Raw genomic sequence first — 27,028 nt, 5'->3', positions numbered from 1 at the left:
AAAGGCTTCCCTCGGCTTATTTTTCTCGAAATTATTTTTTTTTTCTTTTTGGTGAGGCAGTCAGGGTTAAGCGGCTTCCCCAGGGTCACAGAGCTAGTAAGTGTCATGTGTCTGAGACTGGATTTGAGCTCAGGTCCTCCTGACTCCAAGGCCTGAGCTCTATCCACTGCACCACCTAGCTGCCCCTTTCCTCAAGATTTAAGACAGCAACCCCCACCCCCGCCACAACCTAAGTTTCTTCATCATTTCTAACCTTGAGATGATACTCTTTGTTGAGCATCATGCTCTAAAAATGGAGACTGCAGGACCCCAGGCAGCTCTTGAGCTGGTAGGGATCAAAGCCAGCTTCAACACCCAGGCAGCCAAAGCCTTCCTGGGCTGCAGACACCGTGGAGGAAAGGATGTTGGCTAGCCAGTGTGTGGGCTGCGATCTGAACCCTGGAGCTCCTCATCTGAGCATCTGGCGAGAGGGAGGCGATGGGCCTGCTGTACTCTGCCCTGGTCAGACCAAGCTGTGACTTGGGTCCGGTTGTGAGAGCTTTATTTTTGGGAGGACAAGTTGCAGTATCCAGAGGAAGGCGAACAGGACGGTGAAGTTACCCAAGTTCATCCCATTCCTTCGAAGGATTTGGGGATGTTTAACCTGCAGAAAGCTCAGCTAATAAGTGTCTGAGGCAAGATTTGAATCCAGGCCTTCCCGGCTCCAAGTTCAGTGCTCTGAGGAGTCTACCCCTCTCTGCTTAATGTGGTTTTCTTCTTCCTTCTCCCAGCCTCTCTGAAATCCATCTGGCCCCTGAAAGAGAGCTCTGCCTGGTCATTAGACAGGGCCAAAGTTACTGATCAGCAAAAGCTGGGAGTCACTTGGGTGGACAGCCTCATCTTGCACCAGCTGTCACACGAGAATGATTTCTATTGGCTGTCTGACTGTGCCTCATTCTTGCAGCTTTTAAAATGGACTTTGAGGTTCTGAGAGTTCTGTTCAGAGGAGGCCCTTTGAGTTAACCAAGCATGTGAAAGCTCGTACAGTAGCACTTGATTAGCTGAAAGAGGTCCTTCCCTCCTATGCCCTGATAGCCTTGCCAGGAGGGAGGTCCAAGAGGCCAGTCTCCCCACTCTTCTCTTGGCTGTCACCACTTTCCCTGTCCAACTTAGAACACAGGGCTCTTTACCCCTCTTCTCTCTTTTTTCTTTTTTTAGGCAATTGGGGTTAAGTGACATACCCAGGGTCACACAGCTAGTGTCGAGTGTTTGGTCTGAGGCTGGATTTGAACTCAGGTCCTCCTGACTTCAGGGCTGGTGCTCTATCCACTGCACCACCTAGCTGCTCCACTCTTTACCCCTCCATCTGATTTCACAGCAACTCAGCCTAAGTAAGGAGGTCCAGTGGCTGCTCCACTTTGTCAGAGGGACCTTTTGTCCAGGGTTCCTCATGTGCTTTTGGAATTATCAGGATCTCACTTCGGCTCTTAGATAAAGAAAAAAGATGAAAGGTAACTAGAATCGTCTTAGGCCAGCTCAGTCAGAGTGGTTCCTGTCATGCTGGTGGTGGAGAAGGTTTTCTGAAGTGTTTCCTTCACTTTGTCTCTGGGAGCTAGGGAGTGGTTTGACCAAAACACATCTGTTTCTACATAGAGGGAGGCTTGCTGGAAAGTGATTCAACAGATAAAAACCCAATGTTTAAACAAAGCAAATAACTTAGAGAATGATTGTTGATTTTGTAAAACACCCCTTAAATAGGGAGAATTCCTTCAGGGTCGAGATGGGATCACAGACAGGGCACGCTAGCTTGGGAGGCAGATTCAGGGTAAGAGTGAGAACTTTTCCCTGTGTATCTGTCTCCCCAGGACGGTGCCTGGCACATCCTGTTGGCTTTTAATAAATCCTTGTTGCAGGGCTGGTTGATTCATGCAAGGCTTGACTTAGTCACTCAGTGGCTGTGACTTGGGGACAAGAAGACGTGGGTTCAAAGCCTGCCTCAGTTTCCTCCTGGTTGTGGGACCCTGGGGCAAGGTATAAACTTCTGTTGCCAAAGCCTATGGATTTCACCTTTGCAGCATCTCTCGAATATAGCCCCCTCTCTCCTCTGACGCTCACCCCCCCAGCCCCTCATCACCTCACACCAGGGGGTCTGCTGGCCCTCAGTGCTTTGTCTCTTCAGCCACCAAAGGGATTTTCCTAGAGCTCAGGCTTGACCTGTTCCCTGAGTCATGCTTTCAAAAGCATAAAACAAAATAGATGAGATTACAAAGGTGACTAATTATGTTGAAATGCAGTTATCACAAAAAAAAAATCAATATGGTGGCAGGTTAAGAATGGCTGCTATGGAATGGGGACCAATGGGGGACAGGCGGATGTTCATCGGGTTAATGATGCTCCCTCCTGGGCCGTGCCCAGCTCTCCTCCTCTCCTGGCCTTCCTTTGCTCTGCTCTGTCCACTTACTTCTCCTTAGGCTCTGGGTGACCTTCAGCATTCATTCTTTGGACGCTGTGTGGTTACATGGCTTGTGGCTATATAGTAATGCCAGAAGAGTATTATTAACAGTAATATAATTATAGTGTACATTTATTTAGCTCTTGACTTGTCACAAAGGACTTTACACATTACTTCTTTTTGATTCACGTAACAACCCTGGGAAGTACGTGCTTTTATTATTTCCATTTTACAGATGAGGAAACTGAGGATGATAAAGGTCAAATGATTTGCCCAGGGTCACACAATTAGTAAGTGTGTGAGGCAATCCTGCAGTAAGTATGATTTGAGCTAAGTATTGCAAGAGGCCAGGGAAGCAAAGTGTGGAGGTGAGAGGGTTGGTCTTACCAGGCATGGGGAATGACCAGGGCAAAGGCTTAGAGGTGGGAAATGCAGCGTTTTGTTCAAGGTACTTCAAAACAGCAGTCAGTTGATCAGTCAGGAAGCATTTAAGCACCTACTATGTGCCAGGCACTCTGCTAAGTGCTGGGGATACAAAAAGAAAGGCAAAAGACAGTCCCTGCTCTTGTGGAGTTCACAGTCGAAGGGGGGAGGCTATGTACAAGCAAGAATAGCCAGGATAAATTGGAATTAACCCACAGAAGGAAGACAGTGGAATTAAGAGGGCTTGAGAAAAGCTTCCTGTAGCAGGTGGGGAAAGGAGCCAGGGGAGCCACAAGTCAAGGGTGAAGAGGAAGAGCATCCCAGGTGTGGGGCACAGCCAGAGCAAATGCACGGAGGCCAGAGATGGAGGGTCATGTTTGAAAAATAGCCAGCAGGCCATTGTCACTGCATGAAGAGTACGTGTGAGTCATGTGTTTCAGGGAGGGGGTGGTTGTGAGGCGTGAGAAAACCGGGCATAGGGCTACATTATGAACTGCTTTTAATGCCAGGGATTTTGTGTTTTATCCTGGAGGTGAGAGGAAGCCACTGGAGTCGGGGAGGGGGAGGAGAAGGGTGATACGGTCAGGCCTGAGCTCTAGGAAAATCCCTTTGGTGGCTGAAGAGACAAAGGACTGGAGGCTGGCAGAGCCCGAAGGCCATCGCAGTAGTCCTGGTGTGAGGTGAGGACAGCCTAGGGGAGGGAGAAGGCGGGCAGTGTCAGAGGAGAGAGGGGGGCTGTATTCGAGAGATGCTGCAAAGGAGCCTGAGAGGGGGGCGTTGCTCCCCAGGGTTGCAGAAGGTGGGAGGGGGAGGGTTTAGGGGGAAGGATAATAAGGTCTGTTTAGCCGTGCTGAGTAGGCCCATGTTGCTAGAATGTAGATCACATGCAGAGGAACAGAAAATAAGAAACTGCCAAGGGAGGAATGGACCCGCTTATGAAGAGTTTGAAATGCCAAACAAAGGAGTTTATACTCTGTACAGTACCTTGTACACAGTAGGAGCCTAATAAATGTTGGTTGAATTTTTAAAAATGAGTGTCTGATGCAGGATTCAAATGCAAGTCTTCTGACTGCAAGTCTAATTCTGTTTACTTTGCACATTTCAGAAAGAAGTATGCCATCCCATTAAAAAATTGGCCTACCCATTTTAAAAGTATATATCTATTGTTAAGTGATATATTCCTGTCTACAGTGTGAGAGGTAGACGCAGAGCTATTTTTTTCAGTTGGCAAACTGTGTCAGACGCAATAACACAGTATTTTATTGACTGTTGGCAGAGGGAGGTGTTCCCCACCTCTGCCCTGACAGCCAGTGCTGGAAAAGTTACCAATAGCTATGAGAGGGTTAGATGTAGACTAGAGACCACATTGGACTAACACGGGTAGCAGCCCTGAAAACACTTGGCAAGCTAATTCGAGGTAGTTAAGCAGTGACTGAGGCTGCTCCAGGATCAATGAAGGAGAATGCCTAGGTCCTTCCTTAAAAGGTTTTTTAAAAAGTGAGATTCTAGGAGGGGCAGCTAGGTGGTGCAGTGGATAGAGCACCGGCCCTGGATTCAGGAGGACCTGAGTTCAAATATGGCCTCAGACACATGACACTTACTAGCTGTGTGACCCTGGGCAAGTCACTTAACCCCACTGCCTAACACCCCTCCCAAAAAAAAACAAACCAAAAAAGTGAGATTCTAATCTCTGATTATTGATAGAAATAAAGCAAAAGATTGTGTATTTTAGACCTGGCGGTCATCTGGTCCAACTCTTATCATTTTATTGAGTAGAAATATATGGCCCAGAGACAACATCCATCATAGATGCATCTTGGGATCAGAGCTAGTCCAGCCCCTTTCATTTTACTGAGAAGGAAACTGAGGCCCAATGGAAGGGACTTTCCTAAGGTCTACAGTGGTGGCAGAGCTGGGTTTTGAACCCAGGTCCTCTGACTCCACAGCTTATGCTTTCTCACTATACCTTGCCACCCTGGGAGCCAGTGAGATTTTAAAATGAGAGAAAATTGAGACTTGGAAGGATTTGTTGTCTCTGATCTTTTGGGAATGCCAGAAAACAAGCAAACAAGCAAACCAAAAAACTCCAGTAAAAATCCAAACCATTCCTAAGACTGCCTTACACATTACATGCACTTAAATATTTGCTTAATTGGATAGAACTTAAACTATTCCCCAAGTCCAATTGTGATGAACCAAAGATCTTGTTTCTGGCACTTGGAGTTGCCTTAAAAGGCTGTTTGTGCAGGAGGTTTGGCTCCCTGTCTGGGGTGATAATTGCTGCTAAGACAGAGGCTCTGATCATCCGGCTCTCTTGCCAGGGATGTAAAGATATGCTATCACTTGGACCTTTTGATCTTTTTTTTTCTATTTAAAAAATCTATTTAAAAAAAAGCCAGCCAGGGACAAATAAACAGCTAAGAAATCATTTTGTGAATAAGTAATAAGAACACGTCCATGAGAGAGAGAACATTCTTGAAGAGTCTGGAAGCTGCTGTTTTCTATGACTTTGAACATAAACACAGAGGTCTGCAAATAACATCAGAAGCAAAGGCTCATCTCTTCTATCTCCACAACCTCTTTGACTCCATCCCTTCCCTCCTGAGATGGCCAGCCAGCCAGGGCAGTGGCCAGAGTCCCAGACCTGGAATCAGGAACATCTGAGATCCAGTAGAGTCTCAGACTAGCTCGATGACGTTGGGCAGATCACTTACCTCTGTCTCGCTTACTTGCCTTATCTATAAAATGGGGATAGACAATAGCGTCTGCTTCCCAGGGTTGTTGTGAAGATGACATGAGATAATGTTTGTAAAGAGCTTTGCCAACTTTTAAAGTGCTATAGAAATGCTGGTTATTATTATTATTATTGTTGTTGTTGCCACCACCCTGGTTCAGGCCTTCATCATCTAGACTGTTATTGTCCCTTAAATTGAAGCTTTTTTTGGTTATGACTTTTTAAAAATTCAGAATTTAAGCTGAGCATTTTCATAGGCAAAGTAGAACAGAAACAGGATTGTATGTGAAACTGCAAATCTGTATTACGTATACTTGAATTTTCCTTTTAAGTGTAGTGAGGGGGTGGCCCAGCCACTGGGGCAGTGTAGCCTGCAAGAGTGCTGTCTGACATGTCATTAGTACTCCCCTTTCTCTGTGCTGCTTCATGAACCCCAACCTACTTCGCATCATCAGTTCTGGGATTCTTCCCAGAGTTGGGAACTGGCCATGGTCACGTTTCTGTTCTTTAATCACTCTCTTAGGGCCATAGGGATAACCCTAACGTGGAAGGAAACACTTGCACTAGTTGCTACTGAACCCCTACCGGTGTACTTCCCATTTATACAAAATCAGTCAGTCAGAGTGATGCTATAAAACATTAACCATAAAACATTTATTTAAAAAAAATAAGGCAAAAGCGATGATAATGATATCATTTTCTCAGTAGAAGGCAAGAAAAGGAATAATCAAACATGACATTTATTGAGCAAAAGGCAAAAGCCTTCTATAGTAAAGAAAAATTAAGAGTCCACTCAAGAACCTGAGTCATATTCTTCCAGCAATGCATAGAGTATCCATGGGAGAGAGAGGACACATACGTACATGCATGAGGAAACCCACACACCAGAAGCATCTCACAGCTCTGGATTGCAGGCTTTGATGTCCTTGACTCCTTCAAGAAAAATCTGCACCACACAAAGCTGCTTCTTTGGTAAATGCCCCTCTTTGGTCCTTACCAATCTCCTGATGGGCAAAGTTGGTTCTCTTCTGCTTTCTAGCCAATAGATCAGTGACAGCCTCTGTAGTTCACAGACACATTTAATAGGGCACTAAAAAAAGTTATACCTTTTTAGCAGTGCAAATTTGAGGATGAGTGTGTGTGTGTGTACAAACACACATACAAATGCATCTCCCTACATCTATAGATATGTTTGCATATATATCTATACAGACATATGTGTATGTCTCTATATTTTTCTATCTATATAGAGACACACTCATACACAAACATTACATTTGTTTAGTGATAAGCAATTCTCTTCAGCCAGAGAAGTACAATACTCTCTAAGGTGACTCTCTGGGCAATTCAGACAAGCCCAGCCAGCCTTTCATTTAAAGGGATTCTGCTTTTTCTCTTGATGTCTTCTAGCAAACCCAAGCCAAACCTCTTCCCCAGTAAGCCTGGCTTATAACAAAACAAATTCAAAGCCTGTTTCTCCTCTCTCTTTCTTTCCCTCTCAAACTATAGAGGGTAGTAACAGGTAGCGTGAAACTGCCTGAGTTTTTTCCCCCTTTCTTATGATATAGATGGCACTACAGAACAGTAAACATAGAAAACTATGTATGTACAGCAGCAGAGTTAAGCTGTCTTCCACTCAGCACCGTAGCCAAAGAACCCTTTCAGCTGAACAAGCCTTTATGCCAGCCAATCTGCAAAACATTCCCTCTCCCAATCAGCAGACTCCCATCAAAGCAGCTGAAAAATCAGCTTTCTCAGCTGGAAAAAACTTCTTTGTTTAGCTTTCCATGACTTCTTGTGACTCCTCCCCTGCTCAGCTTTCCCTCCTGCTACTTCTTCTGCCTCTTCCTCCTCCTTCTCTCTTTCTTCCTTTATCTACTAAAGATTCAAGTCACAGACTCCTGCTAATCAGTAACTGTTTCTGAAAGATATGAACTACACTGTCCTTTAATAATAATCTCACAGTCCCCAAACAATCATTCGATTTACAGTTTCAGTTGTAAATGTTGATTCTCTCAAAAAAAAAAAAACAGCCACAGAAATGAGCCAATGGACAATAATGCGCTGCAGTTTGAATTACCTCCATCATTCTTTAAACTCAGTCTGCTGAGAATTTTTCTCAGTATGCTGTGAGCCCCCAAAGGGCAGTTCTCTGTCTGCTCCTTGGAACAGTTTGGCTCTCTCCTCAGTATTTTATTTTTATCAATATTTTATTTCTTCACAAGTTGCTTTTTACAAGGTTTTCTTTTTTCCCTCTTACAGAATTTTTGGGGGCCACTTTTAGCAAGCAAATTCTTTTCATATGAAATGGGTTTTACCTTACATAAGTATATAATGAATTCAACAGGTAACTTTCAGATTGCTCCTGTTGGTCTGTCTGTCCTTCCTTCTGATTTTCCTTCTGTTTTATTCTATGCATTGATTTTATTATTTTTTTCAATGATTATTTATTTATTTTTAACATCACTTTTCCCCCTTAAATTTGAGTTCCAAATTCTGTCCTCTCCTGCCCCTCCTCTGCCCATTGGGAAAGCAGACAATATGATATCCCATTATATGTATGAAGTCACGCAAAACATACTTCCATGTTAGCCATGTTGCAAAAAAAGAAGAAAGTGAAGAAAAGTCTGTCCCAATTTACACTCCGAGTCGATCAGTTCTCTCTGAGGTGGATAGCATCATGGGTCCTTTGGAGTTGTGGAGGGTCACTGTTTTGGTCAGAGCAGCTAAGTCTTTCACGGTTGTTCATCCTTATTATATTGTTGTTATGATGTACAATGTTCTCTCAGTTCTGCTCACTTCACTTTGCATCAATCAGTTCACATAAGACTTCCCAGGTTTTTCTGAAACCATCCCTCTCATCATTTTCCATGATGCAATAATATTCCATGACAACCATATGCCACAGCTTGTTCAGCCACTCCCCAATTAGTGGGCAGCCCCTCAATTTCCAGTTCTTTGCTGTGCATTGCTTTTAAATGCTTCCATGACCCTCTTTTTTATTTGTGGGGGGAGGGAATCTCCCTCCCAACTCCTACCCCCAATTGAGAGAGGAAAAAAAAAACCTTTGCAACAAATAATTTACATTGTTGACTACTTATCATTAGACCCAAAATATCAAGGATTGTGTGTGTGTGTGCGTGTCTTTTAAAATAAGCGGAGTTCAGTAGAAGTGGTCTGAAAGCCCAGACACTTTTGTTTGTCCTCTTTGACTCCTAAAATGGGTTGTTTTGGCACAGCGTCGACACAGCCTGACTCAGTGGTTCGGGACAAGCTTTTGCGGCACGTGGCACCGGCTGTTGAGGGACAACGGCTTAGCCTCGATTTAGGTGTGTGTTTGTGTCTGTATGTGTGTAACACTCACAGATGTAACACTGTTCCTCTCTGAATCTTCACCCCTAAGAATGGCTGGTACTGCTGATACTGTTATCCATTAGATTGCAAGCTCCTTGAGGGCAGGAAGTGTCTTTGGCCTCTTTTTGTATCACCAGCCCTTAGCACAGTGCCTGGAGCATAGTAGGTGCTTAATAAATGTTTATTAATTGACTGTTGAGATAGTTGGTAACTTATGTACTCTCATTTTTTTAAATGTCTCTTCCCTTTTTTTTTTCTTTAAATCTTCTAGTTTACTTCGCCTTAAAGTCAGCTTTCAATACCATATCAAATGAGAGGGAGAAACTGAAGCAGATGATGGAGCATGAGTCCTCCTCATCACCATCTGCACAGATTGTGGGTCTGAAGCATGCCTTATCATCCGTAAGTTACATGTGTGTTAAAGAAGGAAGATACGGAACTGTCCAGGCAGCTAGGGGGTGCCATAGTGTACGGAGTGCTGGGCCTGATGTAAGGGAGATCGGAGTTCCAATCAGACCCCATACACTTAGTAGCTGTGTAACACCTGGCAAGTCATTTGACATCTGTCTTCCTCAGTTTCTCAACTATAAAATGGGGATAATAGCAGCACCTTTCTCCTAGGGTTGTTAAAAGATCAAATGAGATATTTGTACAAGGACTGTATATTTGTAAAGTGCTTAGCACACAACTAGCACATAGTAGATGCTTCACAAATGCTTCCTTCCTTCCTTTTTGCTCACGTCTCCTTAGCTTGTCTGGATCCTGGGTTTCATGGAGAGTTCCTGAGGGAATAAACCAACTAGATGATCATCATTTTCATTCAACAAACAAATTCAACCTGCATTTATTAAGCACTTATTGTATGCGGCATTTAACATGTCAGAGCCCTCAGGCAAAACTAAGAATGTAAGTTTCAGAATTTGGGTTCTAGTCCTTGCTCTGTGTTAACTTGGGCACACGCTCAGCCTCTGTAAGTGACTATGAATTTCAACAGGTGCTGGTGTGCCTCAGACAGGGAACTCCTCTTAGATTTCCCGAGACCAGTGAAGTCACAGGGCCAGCCCCTCCCTGCAGTCCTCTCCAAAAATTACATGTTGTACAGTGAGAATTCACACGCATGCACAGGTGGCATAGGGATCATTCACACGGGTATACCATTTCATTGTTTGCAAACCACTTTGCTGCTTATGTGGGTTCACCTGATCCTCTCTCTAGCCCTGGGAGGGGGCTGCTACTATTATCCCCATCTTCCAGAGATCAGATGACTTGGCCCAGGTGGGAAAAGGGACGTTGTGTTCAGGAGCGAGCTTCGCAGGCCAGGTTCCCTGGCAAGGGTGTGTGTGAAGGGGGTTCACGTGAAACAAACCTATGAGAGTTGGGAGCTAGACTGAGAGGGGCATTCAGTGCCAAGCCCAGGGTTTTTTGGGATCTGAGAACCTTTTTAAAGGTCAGGCTGGGGTCAGCACACACACAGATTTAAACAACCGTTCTTTGGACTAGCTACCAGCCAGCTCTTATGGAATGGCATTAGGGTCTGAGGGGAGTGGGGCTCTTTTCATCCCACTCCATGCACAGATGAAAACAAAGTGATGCTGCTTTCTCTCTGACATTCTTACCCATGGAGAAGATCACTTGTTAGTCCAGTGGAAACCCCATTCACCCTTCAGCCAGTTTGAGAGTTGACCAGCTAGTTAAAACAGAAGAGGTCTTTCTTTTCATTGTTGGATTTGCTCTTAGGACTGACCAGGGATCAGGGTTTGTGTGTCTTCCTCTTTTTGGCTGGGAGTGTGGAGGTGAAGGATAGAGAGGGAGGAGGTCGAAGAGGAGCCTCACTGCCATCAGAGGAGAAGGCTGCCAAACTTTTTCAGTAAGGTTTGTGCCTTCTCTCCATCCTTCCAAGAGCTGCAACAGAGACAGCAAAGCTAAGACATGTGATGGGCAAGGCCAGGATCCTGGGAGAGCATTTCAGCCATGATTACATAATTTTTATCTGCCTGCCTGCCTTCCTTCCTTCCTTCCTTCCTTTCTTTCTTCCTTCCTTCCTTCCTCTCCCTCTTTCTTTTTCTCTCTCCCTATCTCTCCCCCCCTTCCTTCTTTCCTTCCCTCTTTCTCTCCCTCCTTCTCTCTCTCTCCTCCCCCTCTTTTCCTCCCTCCCTCCTTTGCTGCCTTTTAAAGTGATCTGTGCATGTTTTAAACTAACCTGCACATGTAATCCAACCTGGGCAGTGGAATTTCTAGAACTGAGTGACTCCCTTCCCCCACCCCACCTCAACCCTATTACTTCCCTCACTGAGCTCATCTCTCCACTTGCCCGGGAAGAGTCTGTTGACCTCTTTTTTTTGCATCAGAGAGAACACAAACACAAACATAATGACCATGGCCCTCCTGACCCCAGCATCTTTCAGAAATGAGGCATCTTCTAATGGCTGGGAATGTCAGAAAGAAGAAACCATCTCCCTTTGCCTTTGAGAGAACCCTCGTGTAGAACAGGGACTCCCTTAAAGGCAAAGAAAGGATAATCCGACGTGCTCGCTCACCCCTTACTATTTACCTGTTCCTGGTGCCCTTCTAAGAGGAGGAAACATAATAATCCTTCAAAGCCGGATCAGTAAGTACACACATAACCTCAAAGAATGAATGCATCCCTCCTGGTTAGGAAGTCTCTCGAAGGCCATTTCTTCTAAGCCTCTGACCATATCTTGCTCCCCATTGACGCTTCTGCCTCCATTTGGCTCTTGTCAGGATTAGGCAGGTATTAGCTGCTGGTAGGGCAGGGCTCAGTGGAGGTGTGGGAGAGGCCTGTTTTCTTTGTTACTCACAGGAAGGGGAAGAAAGGGGGTCAGTCATGAGCAGCCTGGCAATAGAGGAGGGTAAGAAAGTTGGAAAAGAGGCAGGAGGCCCTCGAGCCAGACTGGCCACGTCTCTGGCCCAACCTTTACTGGCGTAGAGAGCTTTGAGTCCCATTTTCTATCATTTTCTTAAAAAGCTGCTGTGTGGCTTCTTATCCTGATGCAAAAACTCAAACCTGCAGCCAGCACAGATAGGATGAAATCTGGCATTGCAGGTTTTCTCTTTCCTTTTTTTAACATCTCCATCCCACTGTTTCTATGTGTTTGGATATACCCTTCCACTTTAAAAAAATGTTCCTCCAGAAGAGCCCTGCCTAGCCTGAAGTCTCCGGATGGTATGGAGGTGACCCTGAGTTCTCAAAGGTCATGGCAAGCTCTGACAAGCCAGAAAGGCTTGGAATGTGGACCTGGGAGTAGACGGATTGTTCTTCTTTCAGCCTGGGAAGAGACCCACTTCTGGGAGGATAATGGAATCATAGATTTAGAACACAAGGCAGTTTATCTTAGAACTCATTCAACATTTATTAAGCACCTACTATGTGCCAGGCATTGGGGAGAGAAAAAGAGGCAAAAGATAATCTCTTCCCTCAAGGAGCTTGCAATCTAATAATTTAGCCTAGAAGGTCTTAACCAGCAGCCCATGAACTTGGCATTAATTCTTTTTTTTTTTTGCTAACTGCTTTTCAACAAAATGGGTTTCCTTTGTAATCTTATGTATTGTATTTAGTACATCTAAAAATGTGATTCTGAGGAGTCTATGGGCTTTCCCGGACTCACTGCCAAAAGGGTCCATGACCCACACAAGTGATTTAAGTCCAACCCTTCTCATTTTGTAGATGATCAAACCAGGGCCCAGAGAGAGAAAGCCAGCTCGTCCAAAGGCACGTAGGTAGTAGGATTGGTGATCTGATGGCTGATTGTTCAAAGAGTCCTATTAGGACCTGGCATAAGATGGAAGGAAGAGGCATCGTCCCTTGGGTTGAACTTGGCAAGGCTGTTCAGAGGCTCTCAGAGCTCATCCAAGTGTGAGCAGAGGTTCTCAGTGGACCTGTGAGGGTGTAGGGTCCAATAACAATGGATCGACTGATGCTCTCACGGATCTCTTGTGCGTATCCCGTCCAGCCCGTCGATCTGCCCTTTGTGACACGTCTCTTCTATTAATGTGGCCCCAATATTTCTTTAACATGTTCCAGGCCCTAGCACAAAACACAGACCTTAAAGACCGCTTACGTAGAATCCATGCCGAGTCCCTGTTCTTCGATTCTGCTGCCGGTGCCAAGTCAAGTGATGGTCTGGCAGAGGTGGGTACGGGTTTCTCTTCCATGACTGCAGTCCCCTTACTGCATGATTCCTTTTCCCAACTCTGCACCTCCTGCCTGATTCGTCCCATTGTGAGGGTTGCTCATAGACCCAGTCTTGGGCCGTCCTCATTTCCTGTGACTTCAGGACAGGAGGATTGGGGAGCAGGTTTACTTTAGAGATCAGGCTAGCTGGGTTTTGAAATCATTAATCAGAAGCCTCTTCCTTTTTATTTGTCTGTCTTTCATTTTCCCCTAAATACCACCACCCTCTCCCAGGTATCAGTGTGTGTGTGCATGTGAGAGAGTGTGTGTGTGTGTGTGTGTGTGTGTGTGTGTGTGTGTGTGTGATGGGCTGAAGGAGGGAAAGGTGGTCAAGGGAACCCTCGGAGGGTCTCATAAAGAGACCAGACTTTCCTCCACGAGCTTTGGTTCCCCACTTTCTTCTACAACTGTTCTACTCTTCCTTTATTCTCTTCCATCCCTTGGAAGATTTTGTGGTAAATGATGGAAAAGGGGACAATCATCTCCTATAAGGGGAAGTTTGTGTTGTTAACTAAGTTGAAGTCTCTCAGCCAATTGTGCATCAGAAAGCCTGGCTTTCAGGCAACTGCCTTATTATGAAATCTCCCTGTTCCTCTAAGATGAGGAGAAAATCTCCAGATGGGTGCTTTCCCTAAAATTAGCTGTGAAAGGGGCAAATAAGGTAAAGGATGTTATTTTTAGCCATTTGTTGTTTATTTAAGATGTGAGCAGATTGGTTTAGCGGGCGGTGTGCATGGCGGTATGCATTTCCATCCAGAGAGCTGTGTTTGCGGTAGAATGGAAACGGTCTCTGAAGTGGCTGCTGATGAATCTGCATGTTTCTGCTTCATTTCTTCCTGGGTGCATGTGCACAAGATCTGCTTTGGAAATTTTTGTCACAATTATTGCCTCAAAACAAGCTAAACATAAGAAACGGGGCGGTTTTCCCCCCATTTCGCTTCATAATGTGATCTTTCCTGATTTCTGGAATTTGGAATTTTGTTTTCTTTCTTTCTTTCTTTTTTTAAAAGGTATGCAATTTAATCTTCTTGTGTGTGCAAATCATTTCTTGTGATGCTTCTTATATGATTGTAGTCATTATGTAAGTTTCCAAGGCCAACAATTATCCTAATGACCTGTGCCTTTCTTCTTTCCCTGGGACTGGTCATGGACATTTCCAAATGGATGTAACACGCCCTAATAACAGCTGACTTGTCTACAAAGTAGAGGCCTCTGGGGTTTTAGGTTTGTTTGTGAAGTTCAACTGTGTGTTTTCTTAATATGCCCCAATTTAGAAATGGAAGCAGCCTGTGCTAGGTGGTGCCTGGAGTCAGAAAGATTGGAGTTCTAATTCAGCTGCAGACACTGTCTAGCTGTGTGACGCTGGCAAGGCATTTCTGTTTGCCTCATCTTCCTCATCTGTAAAATGGGGATAATAATAGCACCTATCTCCCAAGGTTGTTGTGAGAATCAAATAAGTGTAAAGTGCCTGACACAGAGTAAGTGTTCTATAAATGTAAACCATCACCATCACCATCATCATTACCATCAAGCTTCGATGAAGATCTTCCTGAACTGATTGCTCTCAGCTTGGCTCTATAGGATATCCCTGGGGCCTTAAGATCTTGCTTGGGGTTTGGGTCTCAGCCCTGAAGCCCGGGTGGGGGGGAGAGGGGGGCAGGGGGTTGCCCCAGAGAGGGTGGGATAAGGACCAGCCAAACCTCGGCTGGGCCAGGACAAATACTTAAGCAGTCTGGAGCAAAATAGTGCCATTATCAACCATCGAAGAGACTTGGGTTAAAGAGATCTTAGCCAAGATGGTCATTTCTTAGTTAAATATTACTTAGGAGATAGAGCTGGAATGTGGAAATGGAAGAAACAGTGGTCCCTTGAAAAGGTACAGGGGAAAAGCTGTTCTGGGTCAGTGGAGGGAGCCCTGGCAGCACCAGGTCCACCATTTATCAGCCCTGTGACCTTGGACAGATCTCCTAATTCAATTCGGGTTCACAAACATTTCTCAAGCAACTCCTGTGGACCAGTCTGTGTGCCAAGGACACAAGACAAAAATGAATTACCCTGCCCCTTCCTTCAAGAGGTTTACAGTCTCCTGCAGTGGAGGGGGAAGGGGAAGGAGGATATAGTTTGTACAGTAACACAAGTGAGGCCAGAGAGAGCCCTTCAAACTGGGGTTGGAGGGGATTGGGGAAGGCTTCCTAGAAGGAAGTGACCCCAGAGAGGAGCCTTGTAGCAAAGCCAGGATTCTAAGAAAGAAGGCATTCCATACCTGGGGCATGGTGTATGCAAATGTATGGCAGTGAGGAGTGCTCAGTGTGGACCAGTTTGGTTGGAGCTGGGGGTTCGGAAGAGAAGGAGCAGAAATTAGGCTGGAGAGGGGGGTGGGAGCCAGACTGCCCTTCGAGCCTCAGTTTCCTCCTTTGTGAAATGGGGGCAATGATGCTTTCAGGAGATTGTTGTGAGGATCTAATAGGTTGTTTGTATACAGAGTAAAGTCCTCTGTGAACACCAGGGATCTACCATAGATTTGTAAGTAAAGGGAGAGAACCAGGCAGTGGAAGCAGAGAATCCACAGCCTCATGAAGTTTGGTACCAGTTCTACAAAATCTCCTTCAAAGATCTGTCTTTATTTGGTCATTTTTATTGCTTTATTTTTACCCTAGAAGAAGAGTTTGGGCAGCTAGGTGGTGCAGTGGATACAGTGCTGGGCTTAGAAACAAGGAGACCCAAGTTCAAATGTGGCCTCAGACATTTACTAGTTGTATGACCCTGGATAAGTCACTTCACCCTGTTTGCCTCGGTTTCCTCATCTGTAAAATGAGCTGAAGAAGGAAATGGCAAACCGCTTCAAGATCTTTGCCAACAAAACTCCAAATTGGGTCACAGAGAGTCAGACATGGCTGAACAACAAGAAGAGGAGTTTATTTTCTTTTCTTTTTTTTTTTCAATGATTCCATTCTTTTTGTTGGGAGAGCCTTCCCGTTTACCCAAACAGCAAGTCCCTGACTATACCAATAACTGACATTTCCATTGCACTTTCCAGTTCACAAAACATTTCCCTTAGAACATCCCAGGGGTACGCAGTTGAGCTCTCCTGAGTGGGACCAGACTTGTTCTGTTTGGTGACAAAGGGCAGAACCCAAAGCTGTGGGAAGAAGGGCCCAGAGGAAGACTGAGGCTTCATGGAACTCAATCATGCATTTGTTTTTAAAAATGAATTAATTTAATTATTTGTAGTTTTCAACATTTGCTTTTATAAGATTTTGAGTTCTAAATTTTCTCCCCTCCCTCCACTTCCCCCTCCCCAATCTGGTGTAGGCTATACATGTACACTCATGTTAAGCATATTTCCACATTAGTCATGTTGTGAAAGAAGAATCAGAACAAAAGGGAAAAACCACGAACAAGAAAAAAACAAACAAAAAACAACAAAAGAAAGAGAAAATAGTCTGCTTCCATCTGCATTCAGACACCATAGTTTTTTCTCTGGATGTGAATAGTATTTTCCATCATGAATTTTTGGAATTGTCTTAGGTTATTGCCTTGCTCAGAACAGCTAAGTCTAACAAAGTTGGTCGTCACACAGTGTTGATGTTACTGTGTACAATATCCTCCTGGTTCTGCTCACTTCAGTCAGCATCAGACCATGCAAGTCTTTCCAGATTTTTCTGAAATCCATCTGCTCATCATTTCTTATGGAACAATAGTATTCCATTACCTTCATATACCACAGCTTGTTCAGCCATTACCCAACTGAAGGGCTTCATTTTAATTTCCAATTCTTTGCTACCACGAAAAGGGCTGCCATAAATATTTTTGTATGATCTCTTTTGGATACAGACCTAGAAGTGTATTGTTAGGTCAAAGGATATGCACCATTTTATAGCCCTTTGCTCTCCAGAATGGTTGGATCAGTTTACAACTCTACCAACAATGTGGTAGTGTTCCATCCAATTTTCCCACATCTTCTCCAACATTTATCCTTTTCCTGTTTTGTCATATTAGCCAACCTGATAGGTGTGATGTGATACCTCAGAGTTGTTTTAATTTACATTTCTCTAATCAATAGTGATTTAGAGCATTTTTTCATATGACTATAGGTGGCTTTAATTTCTTCATCTGAGAACTGCCTGTTCATATCCTTTGACCATTTGTCATTTGGGGAATGACTTGCAATCATACATTTATTAAACCTACTATGTGCCATGAGCTGTGCTAGACACAGGATACAGACAATCATTCCATGCCCTCAGAGAGCTTATATGGACATACGTAAGTTCATACAAATATAGGGATAAGTGATAAGGACCCAAACTGTGATTTCCTTGTAGTCAGGAAACTCTCTAGTGCAGTCACTCTTTCCAACAATGTGGAAACATCACACGTTGGCACCTTTTTTGCAGCATATAGTTTTACAGAGTCTCCTAGATCACGAGAGGTAAAGTTACTTGCCTAGGGTCTCACAGCCAGGATATGTCAAAATTGGGCTTGACCCCAGACCTTCCTGGCTTGGAGACCAGCTTTCTATCCACTATATGCTTCCTCTGTAAAAACCCAGGAGGTGATATTTTTGGGGGGAGAATGAGTAGCTGGGAGGTTCAGGAAAGCCCTGAGCGGATGGTAACTGCGTGGCACAGTGGATAGTGTGCTGGGCCTATGGAGTTGGGAAGATCTGAATTCAAGTCTTGCCTCAGATACTGGCTGTGTGACCCTGGGCAAGTTAGTTAAGCCTCTGCCTCAGTTTACCCATCTGTAAAATGGAGATGATAATAGCACCTACCTTCCAGGGTTGTTAGGAAGATAAACCAATAGAATATTTGTACAGTGCTTTGCAAACCTTAAAGTATTATAACAACTATTATTATTATTACATAAATATTTTTCTTATTATTAAGCTGACCTTTGAAGGAAGTAAGGGAGTCTCACAGGCAGAAAGATGTAAGAAAAAACTTGCTCAGAATTACAGCTCCCCGGTAGTGAGAGCTGGGCAGACCCTAGGGACCTGCTGCCCTGGAGTATGGAAGGCCTTCTGACTTGGGGATTCTCCCCCTTTCTCAGATGTGGAAACAGAGAGAGAGAGAGAAAGATAAAGATAAAGATAAAGAGATCACATGAATGGGGAAAGGATGGGGCCTGTCCCAACCCCTGGCCATTCCCACATTCTTCCCTTTGTTTAGAATGCTCTTTGTAGGTCCTGTTTCCCCCATTTCTTCACTTTATTAGAATAATCACTCCTCAGTGAGTTAATCATTCATCCTGAATGACAAAGACGCTGCCTTGTCTTCGCCTGATCTGAGATTTGTAGCAGCTGGGGATTTGAAAACAGAGCCCAAAGTGTTCCAGGAATGGGTGTCCTTCTGGTGGCCTCTCACCCCAGTAACGCTGACCTAGAAGCCTTCACAGAGGAGAGGACCGGGGGAGACCATGCAGGCCACAGTCCAACACCCTTACTTGACAAAGGAGGAAAAGAACGCTCCATGACCTTCCGTGATTTGCCTGACGAAGACTGTGCGGCTGGGATTCCTCCTCGGGCACTCTGGCACCAGACCCGGCATTCTTTAGTGCTGCCAAAGCTGATTCGACTTACGTTTATCCCAATGAATTGTCAGTCTTTTCATCTTGGCCCAATGTCCTACCCTTCCAAAGTCTTTTTGGAATCAACCCAGTTGATGCCATTTTTCTATTTCTTACATCCCTTTTCTGTGTCTGGCTAAGCTTCCCATACTTCTCCCTGTTTCCTGCCCCAGGTGCTGATTTAGCAGTGATTTCAGCTGACTTCCCCAGCCATGAAAACATCAGTGTTTTGCCCCTAGGAAGCTCAGCTGCTTCTTGGAAGCTGAGTAGGGAATATGGCCCTAGTTTTCTTGTAAGTGATTCACAGGCATGACAAACAAGAAGACAGATGGCATGGCTAGCTGGCTTGCTGGATGAAATTTGTCTCCAGAGCTCCCCTCTTCATTTCCTAGCTCCTAGAGCCCCCTACCCTGCAGGCCCCAGGCAGCCAAGATTCCCAGCGTTACACTTTGATATTCCTTCCATCCCACTTTCCTTCCTTGTGTCCTTTTTCCTTTCTTCCATCCTTTTTGCTTCCCTCCTTTTGTTCCTTTTACCCTTTTTCTTCTCTCTTCCTTTCCTCCCTTCCTTTCTTTTTTCTTTCTTTCTCCTTTTCCTTTCTCCCTTCCTTTTTCCCTTCCTTCCTTTTTTCTTCCTCTCTTTCCTCCTCCCCCCTTTTTTCCTTTTTTCCCCTCCCTTCTTCCTTTATAGTTTCTTCTCTCCTTCTCTTTGGTATATGAATTATGAAGTGCCATCTTGGAAATGATGCTGACATCCTGGGCTGCATGAGTAAGTTCTCATTAATGCCTTCCCTGTGTCTCTTCCCTCTGCCAGTGTAGATCGTGACCCCTCTGTGAATCTGTGATCTTTCTAAGTTGCTCTGGATGAGAAATGCATCCACCTTTAGTTGACCTGCTGTGGACTCTCTTAGAATCACTGGATTCCGAATCTTGAAGAGACTGCAGAGGCCATCTAGTTTAAACCCCTCACTTCACACAGAGGGAAACTGAGGCCCAACAAACTCAAGTGACTTGCTGAAGATCACACAGGTAGTAAGCATCAGAGGTCGGATTTGAACTCGGGTCCTCTGACTGCCACTATCTACTACACTGCTCACCTCACTGAACTAGGAGAGACTGGGCTTCAGAATATAGACACATATTCCTGTTCTGATTCTTCTTTCACAACATGACTAATGTGGAAATATGTTTACTACGATCATACATGTATAGCCTATATCAGATTGCGTGCTGTCTTGGGGAAGGGGGAGTGGAGGGAGGGCTGAAAAATTTAGAACTCAAAATCTTATAAAAGCAAATGCTGAAAACTAAAAATAAATAAATTTAGAAAATGCAGACATGTAGTTAATCACTGAGTCCATCCTCATGGCCTCCCTAGCTTGGTGGTGATGTTCAGTCATTTCAGTCATGCCTGACTCTTCATGGCCCCAGCTGGGGTTTTCTTGGCAGAGATATTGGAGTGGTTTGCCATTTCCTTCTCCAGCTCATTTTACAGATGAGGAAACTGAGGCAAACAGGTTAGACTCACACAGCTAGTAAGAGTCTGAAGCTGGGTTTGAACTCACTTGTCCTTGACTCCAGCCCAATGCTCTATCCACTGCACCACCTAGTTGCCCTACCAAAGCTGGTGCTGTACTGGTACAGTCTTTGAGAACTTAAGGTCATCCGTGTAATAAAGACTCCAGAGAAAGATTTCAGTTCTTTTACTCTTTGTGAATAATCTAAAAAATGAATGCCGATCCTCAGTCCCTTTGTCTTATGGGCCTGTGCAATGGGCCCCAAGCATTTAAACTCTTCCTTTTCCTGGGTTGTCTGCATCATTCTGAGGGCCAGCCTAGGACATGTCATTAGATGTATGAGTGATGTGGAACAAGCTTGTTTAGCCGCCATGATGGAATTGTCAAGCCTCTCGGTGCAGAGTACACTGGCAGGCAGCACCAGATGGGCTGATGCGCCATCTTCTAAGTAATTGAATGGCACGGGCTCGAGTCTTTTCCCACAGAGGAGCAGGAGGATTTCCTGTGTCCCATTTTGAGTGTAGGCTCAGAGTGTCATGGCCGTCTTGCCCAGAGAGTTTGAGGCCATCCTTGAGGGCTGGGAAGAAGTAGGGATTCTAGGCTTACTGCCCTGACCTCTTACTTTTTCTGAGGCAGATAAAAGAAATTTGAGGGAGAGAAAGAGGTCAATAGGCATGGTGGATTTCTTCTTCCTGCCAGAACTAGGGTTCCTTCCGAGCTGCCTCTCTGTGCCAAAGATGTGTTGCTCTTCACCAGGAGAAGGAATTTAATATCATTCTGAATCCCGTGCACAAGTGTGTTCAGACCTTTGGTGCAAGTGAGAGTTAGAAAGCAATTGTTAGCGTAGAGGGAGTGATGAAAGATGAGCAAGGGAGTATGGGAGATATTTAATAACTAGATTATCCTATTAAAATTAATGTTTTTATTTCTCATGTGCCTAGTAAACTCTCGAATTTATTTCTTTAATGATAACTAGGGAATACAGGAAGGTTTGGAGGCAGCTAGTGGCCTAGTGGATAGAGTGCCAGGCCTGGAGTCAGGAAGACCTGAGTTCAAACCCAGCTTCAGACACACACCAGCTGTGTGACCCTAGGCAAGTCGCTTAACCTCTGCCTAATCTGCTGGAGAAGGAAATGACAAGTCACTCCAGTATCTTCTCCAAGAAAACCCCATAAAGGGTCACGAAGAGTCAGATAAAACCGAATGACGACAATAGGAAGGTGGTACGAGGACCACAAGAGGTTGGGAAGTAGAAGGAGGAGGAAATAGAAAAGGTGGGAAATCTATTTCAGAAAAAGGTTTTCTCTCCCTTGAATGAAAAAAAATTGTTTGTCTCTGTCGGCAGAATATATCCCCTTGCCTTGAAATGTGAGTGGTGACCTGTTTCTGTGAGTGGCCTGTCCAGGGCCTGGGAAGCTTGGCTTTCCACTTTGTTCAGTGAATGTCTGGGCCTCCTGATTTTCAGAACTTGCTCCCACTTTGAAATCAAAATCTGATCACAGGTGCTCCGGGACTGATTTTTTAAAGATTCTTCTTTGCCTCGTACCGTACGAGTTTCCGGATAACTTTTCTCAGTGCCTTTCTTTGGTTTGGTTTGGTTTGAAAATAGGAGGTCTCTGGGGAAGAAAGCAGAGCCCTCGTCCATCAGCTCTCCAATGAAAGTCGGCTCTCCATCACAGACTCCCTTTCAGAGTTTTTCGACGCCCAAGAAGTCTTGCTGTCTCCAAGCTCCTCAGAAAATGAGGTTTGACCTTTGCTTTTCTTTAAATTTTAAGATAGTTTTTCTTACGTTGCTTTGGTGAGTCAGCTCCAACAACGACTAATGATAATAATAACAACAACAACTAGCATTTGTATAGTGCTATAAAATGTGCAAAGTACTTCTACGTATGTGTTATCTCGTTGGATGCTATGGAGTCTGTAATGACAACCTCTGATTAAATGTGGCTGTAGTAGCATGCCTGGAGTGGGGTGGGAGTGGAGTGGGAGTAGAGATATATATGGGGGTTTTTTTTGTTCTACTATCAAGCAGCTTTTCTTTGAACCTTGTTAGCCCTTATCACTTCAAACAGCACAGCCCATCCTCTTCCCCCACACCCTGGAGACTCTCAAACTACCAACTGGAGCAACAGGACAGCCCCCTCCCCCAAGTCCATGCCTTTTGGGAGAGGTGTGAGGATCAACATGAATGTGACATCTCCCTCTCACTTCACAAAATTGGCTCATGGGCAGATTGATCATGGCAAAGTGGCACTTTGGCAACTCTCTTCAGCTCACAACATGGGAGAGGGATTAACTTCTAGTGAATGTATTCACCTTAAGCAAAGTTCCACTGCAGTGAAAGAATCGGGCTTTCTCCCGTAGCCTTTGTCCCAGTGGAATTTAACCCGTATGTCACTGGAAGATGAACATAGTCACGTGAGCTGATGAATAATTGTGTTGCCAGATTCTGTCCTGCTTCAGTGAGTAGGTGAGAATCCTCCATTAGTTGAGAACAAATGAATGCTGCTCCCAGGGCTTGTTTTCATGAGTGACAAAGGCATTCTCCTGGCAAGCTCGCATATGGTATTGATTTCCATAAATCCTGTTTTCATAGACAATAAAACTCTAAACTTCAACTCAGTCTGTCTGGGTTTTTTCTAATTGATTCAGAAAGAATAAGAGTTTATTATGATTAATATTCCAAATGGGGCTTTTGCACAATAATGATGATACCATGAGTTTATTTGATGCTTTTTCTGATAATGAGCCACTCCATTTAAGAATGAATATTGCTTGATTCCAGTAAATGTCTAAAAGGCTTTGAATGTCTTCTTCGTCAGATTGGAGGAGGTAGCTGGGAAAATAGCACGATCACATTTGTGCCTCATAGCGTTGAGCCATTTGGGGAAATGATCCTAGCCACCATTTGTTCAACTCTCACGATGGTGTGGCCCTGGAATGCTCGGCTTAACGAAGATATTTCTCTCTTCTCCTGCAGGCTTCTGATGATGACTCATACATCAGTGATGTAAGTGATAACGTCTCCATGGATAACCTCAGCAATGATCTGGAGGATGAGAGGCAGACGTTAGGTAGGACCACAATGTTTCTCTGTCAAAAAGGGAATGTTTTTCTTCTTATGGAGCAGGAGCACTTGTTAAGTAGTGGCTGTGTACTGGGACCGTGCCAGGCCCTGTGAAGCCTCCCTTGGCATTGAATGTCCTTAAGGACAGCGGCCACTTTTTGTCTTTAAGCCAGGGTTTAGGGGCTTACTAAGTGCTTGTTAGATTAGTCACAGAGAACCAGAAGGACGCACATCAGGAGTTTAAGACCTGGTCCTAGAGTAGTCCTCACATGGAGAATGATGGTATAGGAGGCATTAGCGCCCCCGGGGACCAGTCACCAGCTTAATAGCATCCACTGCCATTCAGACTTATCTTTCTTCCTCTACTGTATACCAGAGAGGTCAGGCTCAGGAGCTGCAAACTCCCTTGTGGCCTATATCAGATTAAAATGAAATTGGGAAATGTTTTCCAAAATAAACAAAAATATGATGCAACAGAGATAGTATTAATTTGTGGGTTTCCAAGTCACGATGTAGCCTGTGAGAATCCATTTCTATTTTCTATATACAGTCATTGCCACAGGCTTGAGCCCATTAAACTAACAGCTTCAGGGAACACTGTCCTTTATCCATCCTTCCGGTTATCTGTGGCCACCAGCCATGGTACAGGACAGTCTCTAAGGACAGAAAATGGGGACGCCCAGACTAAGATGGAGAGGCAGATGGTGGGTGTGAGCCCGTGGCCAAGTGGGAGAAGCCGAGTGAACATGCCTCCACAGAGGCATGCTCTATCCAAAGAGAGCCATGCTCAATAAAGATGGGCCAGAGCAAGAGCAAAGAATAACCGGTGGTCCATCCATGGGCTCCATTGGTACCTTTGTGATGTCAAAGGAAAGTGAGGATTGGCCATCAGCATGTTGGAGGGACCCCACGAGGGAAGCTTCTAGAAGCCTAGATGAGAGCCACCCAGCCTGGGTAGACAGAAATGGGCTGTGGTCACTAGCAGGAGGCCCCACATCCATGAGAACACAGATCATAGGACCCTAGAGGTGAACCCAAACAGCCAGACAGCCATCGAGTCCAACCCCATCTTTTTACAAAATAAGGAAATTGAGGCCCAGAGAAGCTGAGTGGCTTGGTGAGGGTCACACAGCTAGTAAGTATCTAAGGGGAGATTGGAATCCAGGTCTTCCTAGCTCCAAATCCAGTGCCCTATCCACCATCCTGAGCTGCCTCTCCACTCAGTTGGAATATTAGAGTATCCAAGTATCTTTTGTGTGGCATGTAACATGGCGGGCTTCCAGGGTCCTCAGGAGGTTGGGGCAGGGAGGAATCACAGTTTTGAAAGTGACAAGTACCACATCCTAGGGGTTATGGCCCATGAGAGGTTCTGAGAACACCCTCTTCCAGCCAACTGAGGCTCAGTCATGATAAAAAGGATCCCCTAAATTTGTTTGGTTCTTTTCTTCTAACAAGTCATAGCATTTAAGAGTGAGTATTGCTTGATTCCAGGCATGGCTAATAGGCTTTGTGAAAATAGCCTCCTAACAATCATAGCAGATTGAACAATCTTGCTTGCATGTGACTTAAGGAGGATTTAGCCACAGAGAAGCCTGTTCTCCAGGTGGAGGATTCTAGCCTCCTGGTGCCATGGGGAATCCCAGAGGCTCTCAGGCCAGCCTAGGCTGGGGGTGCCACTCAGTAGATTGTCACCTCCTTGGGGCAGGGGGAGGGGGGCAGGAAGAGAACTTCCTCACTTGGAACCCTCTCAACTGATATAGAAGTATGGTATTATTTGGACCCTGAGCTATCAGCCAGGGACCCCACACTATGACAGCTTCCCCAAGTTTGTTTTGAGGACCCTCTGCCCTTTGCACTTTACCATATATTGGTTCTAGTTTCCATCTATGCCCTGTCATCATGACTAGCTCACGAGACTCTTGAAGGCAGGGGAAACAGCTTATGCCTCTGTCTCCTCAGCAACTAACTTGGGGCTCTCCATACAGTAGGCACATAATAAATACTGTCTAATGAGCACCATAAATACCAAACAACCTACCACCTCATCGAAAACAGTTTAGAAAAACACGTGTCCGTTTGGAGCACTGGCTTTATAGTCAGAAATCTGAATTCAGAAGAGGAAGAAGATGATGGGGAAAGAGAAGGAGCAAGACAGGGAAAAGAGGAAGATGACATGGGAAGAGAAGGCAGAAAGTGAGGAAAGAGGAGTAGGAAGAGCTATGCGTTTCCTCTGGTCACAGGCTGGAGGAGGTTAAGAATTGTTTGGCTGGAGCCTTCAGAGCGATGGGATATGCCTTGGAGCCCTGAACGTTTGGCTGGGTTTGCGCTGCAGCGGCCAGGCAGCCGGTCCTGAGGAGGGGGTGCCAGAGTTCAGTGCTCGGAGCATCTCAGGAAAGAAATGGCCAGGCTGCAGGCATGCCTCAGACCCAGGGGACATGCACCAGTGAGCAAAGGCAGGAAGAGGAGGGAGGCTTGGATCCTGAATTTCTGCTGTCTTCTCTATGGATCAGCCCTGACCCAGCATTCTAGGGAAGGACCTGTGCTCAGGTAGACCTGGGTTCAGATCCAACCTCTGAAGCTTATGAGCCTTGTGACTGTTCTTAGCCTGTTTCCTCATCTGTAAAATGGGGCTGAGAATAATAGTGCCTACCTCTGAGGGTTATTAGAAGGCTATAAAGTATCAAAAATGTTTGGCAAACCCGAAGGTGCTGTGTAACTATCAGTTGTTATTGTCATCATTGTTAATATTGATATTACATCACTGGAATATCGATGGTCCTTATAACATCAACAACAGTGAAAAATTAATTCCTCCTTTTCTGGTCATTACCTGAGTTAAGTATTTGTTCAGCGTGGAATAATGACCACTGACATTTTGAGGTTTGTGAAGCACCTTCCAGACCTGATCTCACACCAGCCCCATGAAATCCATGGTATTACTAACCCATAGGGTCTGGAGTGTCTGCAGAGGGCTGCAGAAGGAGGTCTTCTTGATGCCAAGACCAGTGAGTGTACTATCCACTGGGCCACACCGCTCCCGTCCTGACAGCCATGGTGCTCATGGATTCATTTTCACTAATGGCCTCCCCTTCCTGCTTGGACCTGCTGCACCCCCTACCCTGGGGTAACTCCTGCCAGCACCCTCCTCTTCTGAGCCTGGACCAGCTTTCCATCTCTGAGCAAAGGCAGAGGGGCTCTCTGGTGAATAGTGCATATTCTGGAGACAAGAGAACCTGAAATAGCATCAGCTACAATCTAGAGAAATGAGTTGGCTGGTCTCCTGAGTTTCGATGGGTGAGGTGTTATCAGCCATCATATCTAGGAGCTCTAGTAAGAGTACTGGACTTCAGGTGCCAAGATACTAAGTCAAACCCTCCTTCTGATGTTTATCAACTGTAACCTTGGGGAAATTATGTAAGTGCTCTGTGCCTCAGTCTCCTCATTTGTAAAATGGGATAATAACATCTATACTCCCAGCACTACGGGGTATTCATCAGTCAATCAACAAACATTTGTTAAGCCCTTCTAGGTACCAGGCCCTGTGCTAAGCACTGGGGACACAAAGAAAGACAAAAGCCCAGTCCCTGCCTTTAAGGAGGCCATACCCTCATGGGGGAGACAATCTGCCAAAAGCGTGCCTAAGCTGCAGGAAAGGCAGTAACTGTGCAGATGGAGGCAAGGAGAGATAGAAAACCCTCCTGCAGAAAGTGACTTTGTGTGACCCTGGGCAAGTCACTTAACCT

The 27,028-nt window shown here is 45.1% G+C and overlaps 1 protein-coding gene across 9 annotated transcripts in view; it reads left to right on the top strand.

Annotated features, from left to right (window-relative positions):
• Positions 1-27,028, top strand: part of OSBPL3 (oxysterol binding protein like 3) — a 146,374-nt gene that overhangs the window by 85,035 nt on the left and 34,311 nt on the right. For 7 of the 9 annotated variants that reach the window (XM_020993236.2, XM_020993237.2, XM_020993238.2 and 4 more), the window contains 4 exons: positions 9,214-9,344; positions 12,985-13,092; positions 21,828-21,962; positions 23,199-23,292. In XM_020993236.2, the coding sequence (XP_020848895.1) occupies positions 9,214-9,344; positions 12,985-13,092; positions 21,828-21,962; positions 23,199-23,292 (468 nt within the window). The remainder of the gene's footprint in view (positions 1-9,213; positions 9,345-12,984; positions 13,093-21,827; positions 21,963-23,198; positions 23,293-27,028) is intronic. The other 2 variants (XM_020993240.2, XM_020993239.2) reach the window with 1 other exon arrangement.

The sequence above is a fragment of the Phascolarctos cinereus genome, unplaced genomic scaffold (genome assembly GCF_003287225.1).
Source record: "Phascolarctos cinereus isolate Bilbo 61053 unplaced genomic scaffold, phaCin_HiC Scaffold_1;HRSCAF=81, whole genome shotgun sequence".
Classification (NCBI taxonomy): Eukaryota; Metazoa; Chordata; class Mammalia; order Diprotodontia; family Phascolarctidae; genus Phascolarctos; species Phascolarctos cinereus.
This window is presented reverse-complemented; position numbering and strand designations above follow the sequence as displayed.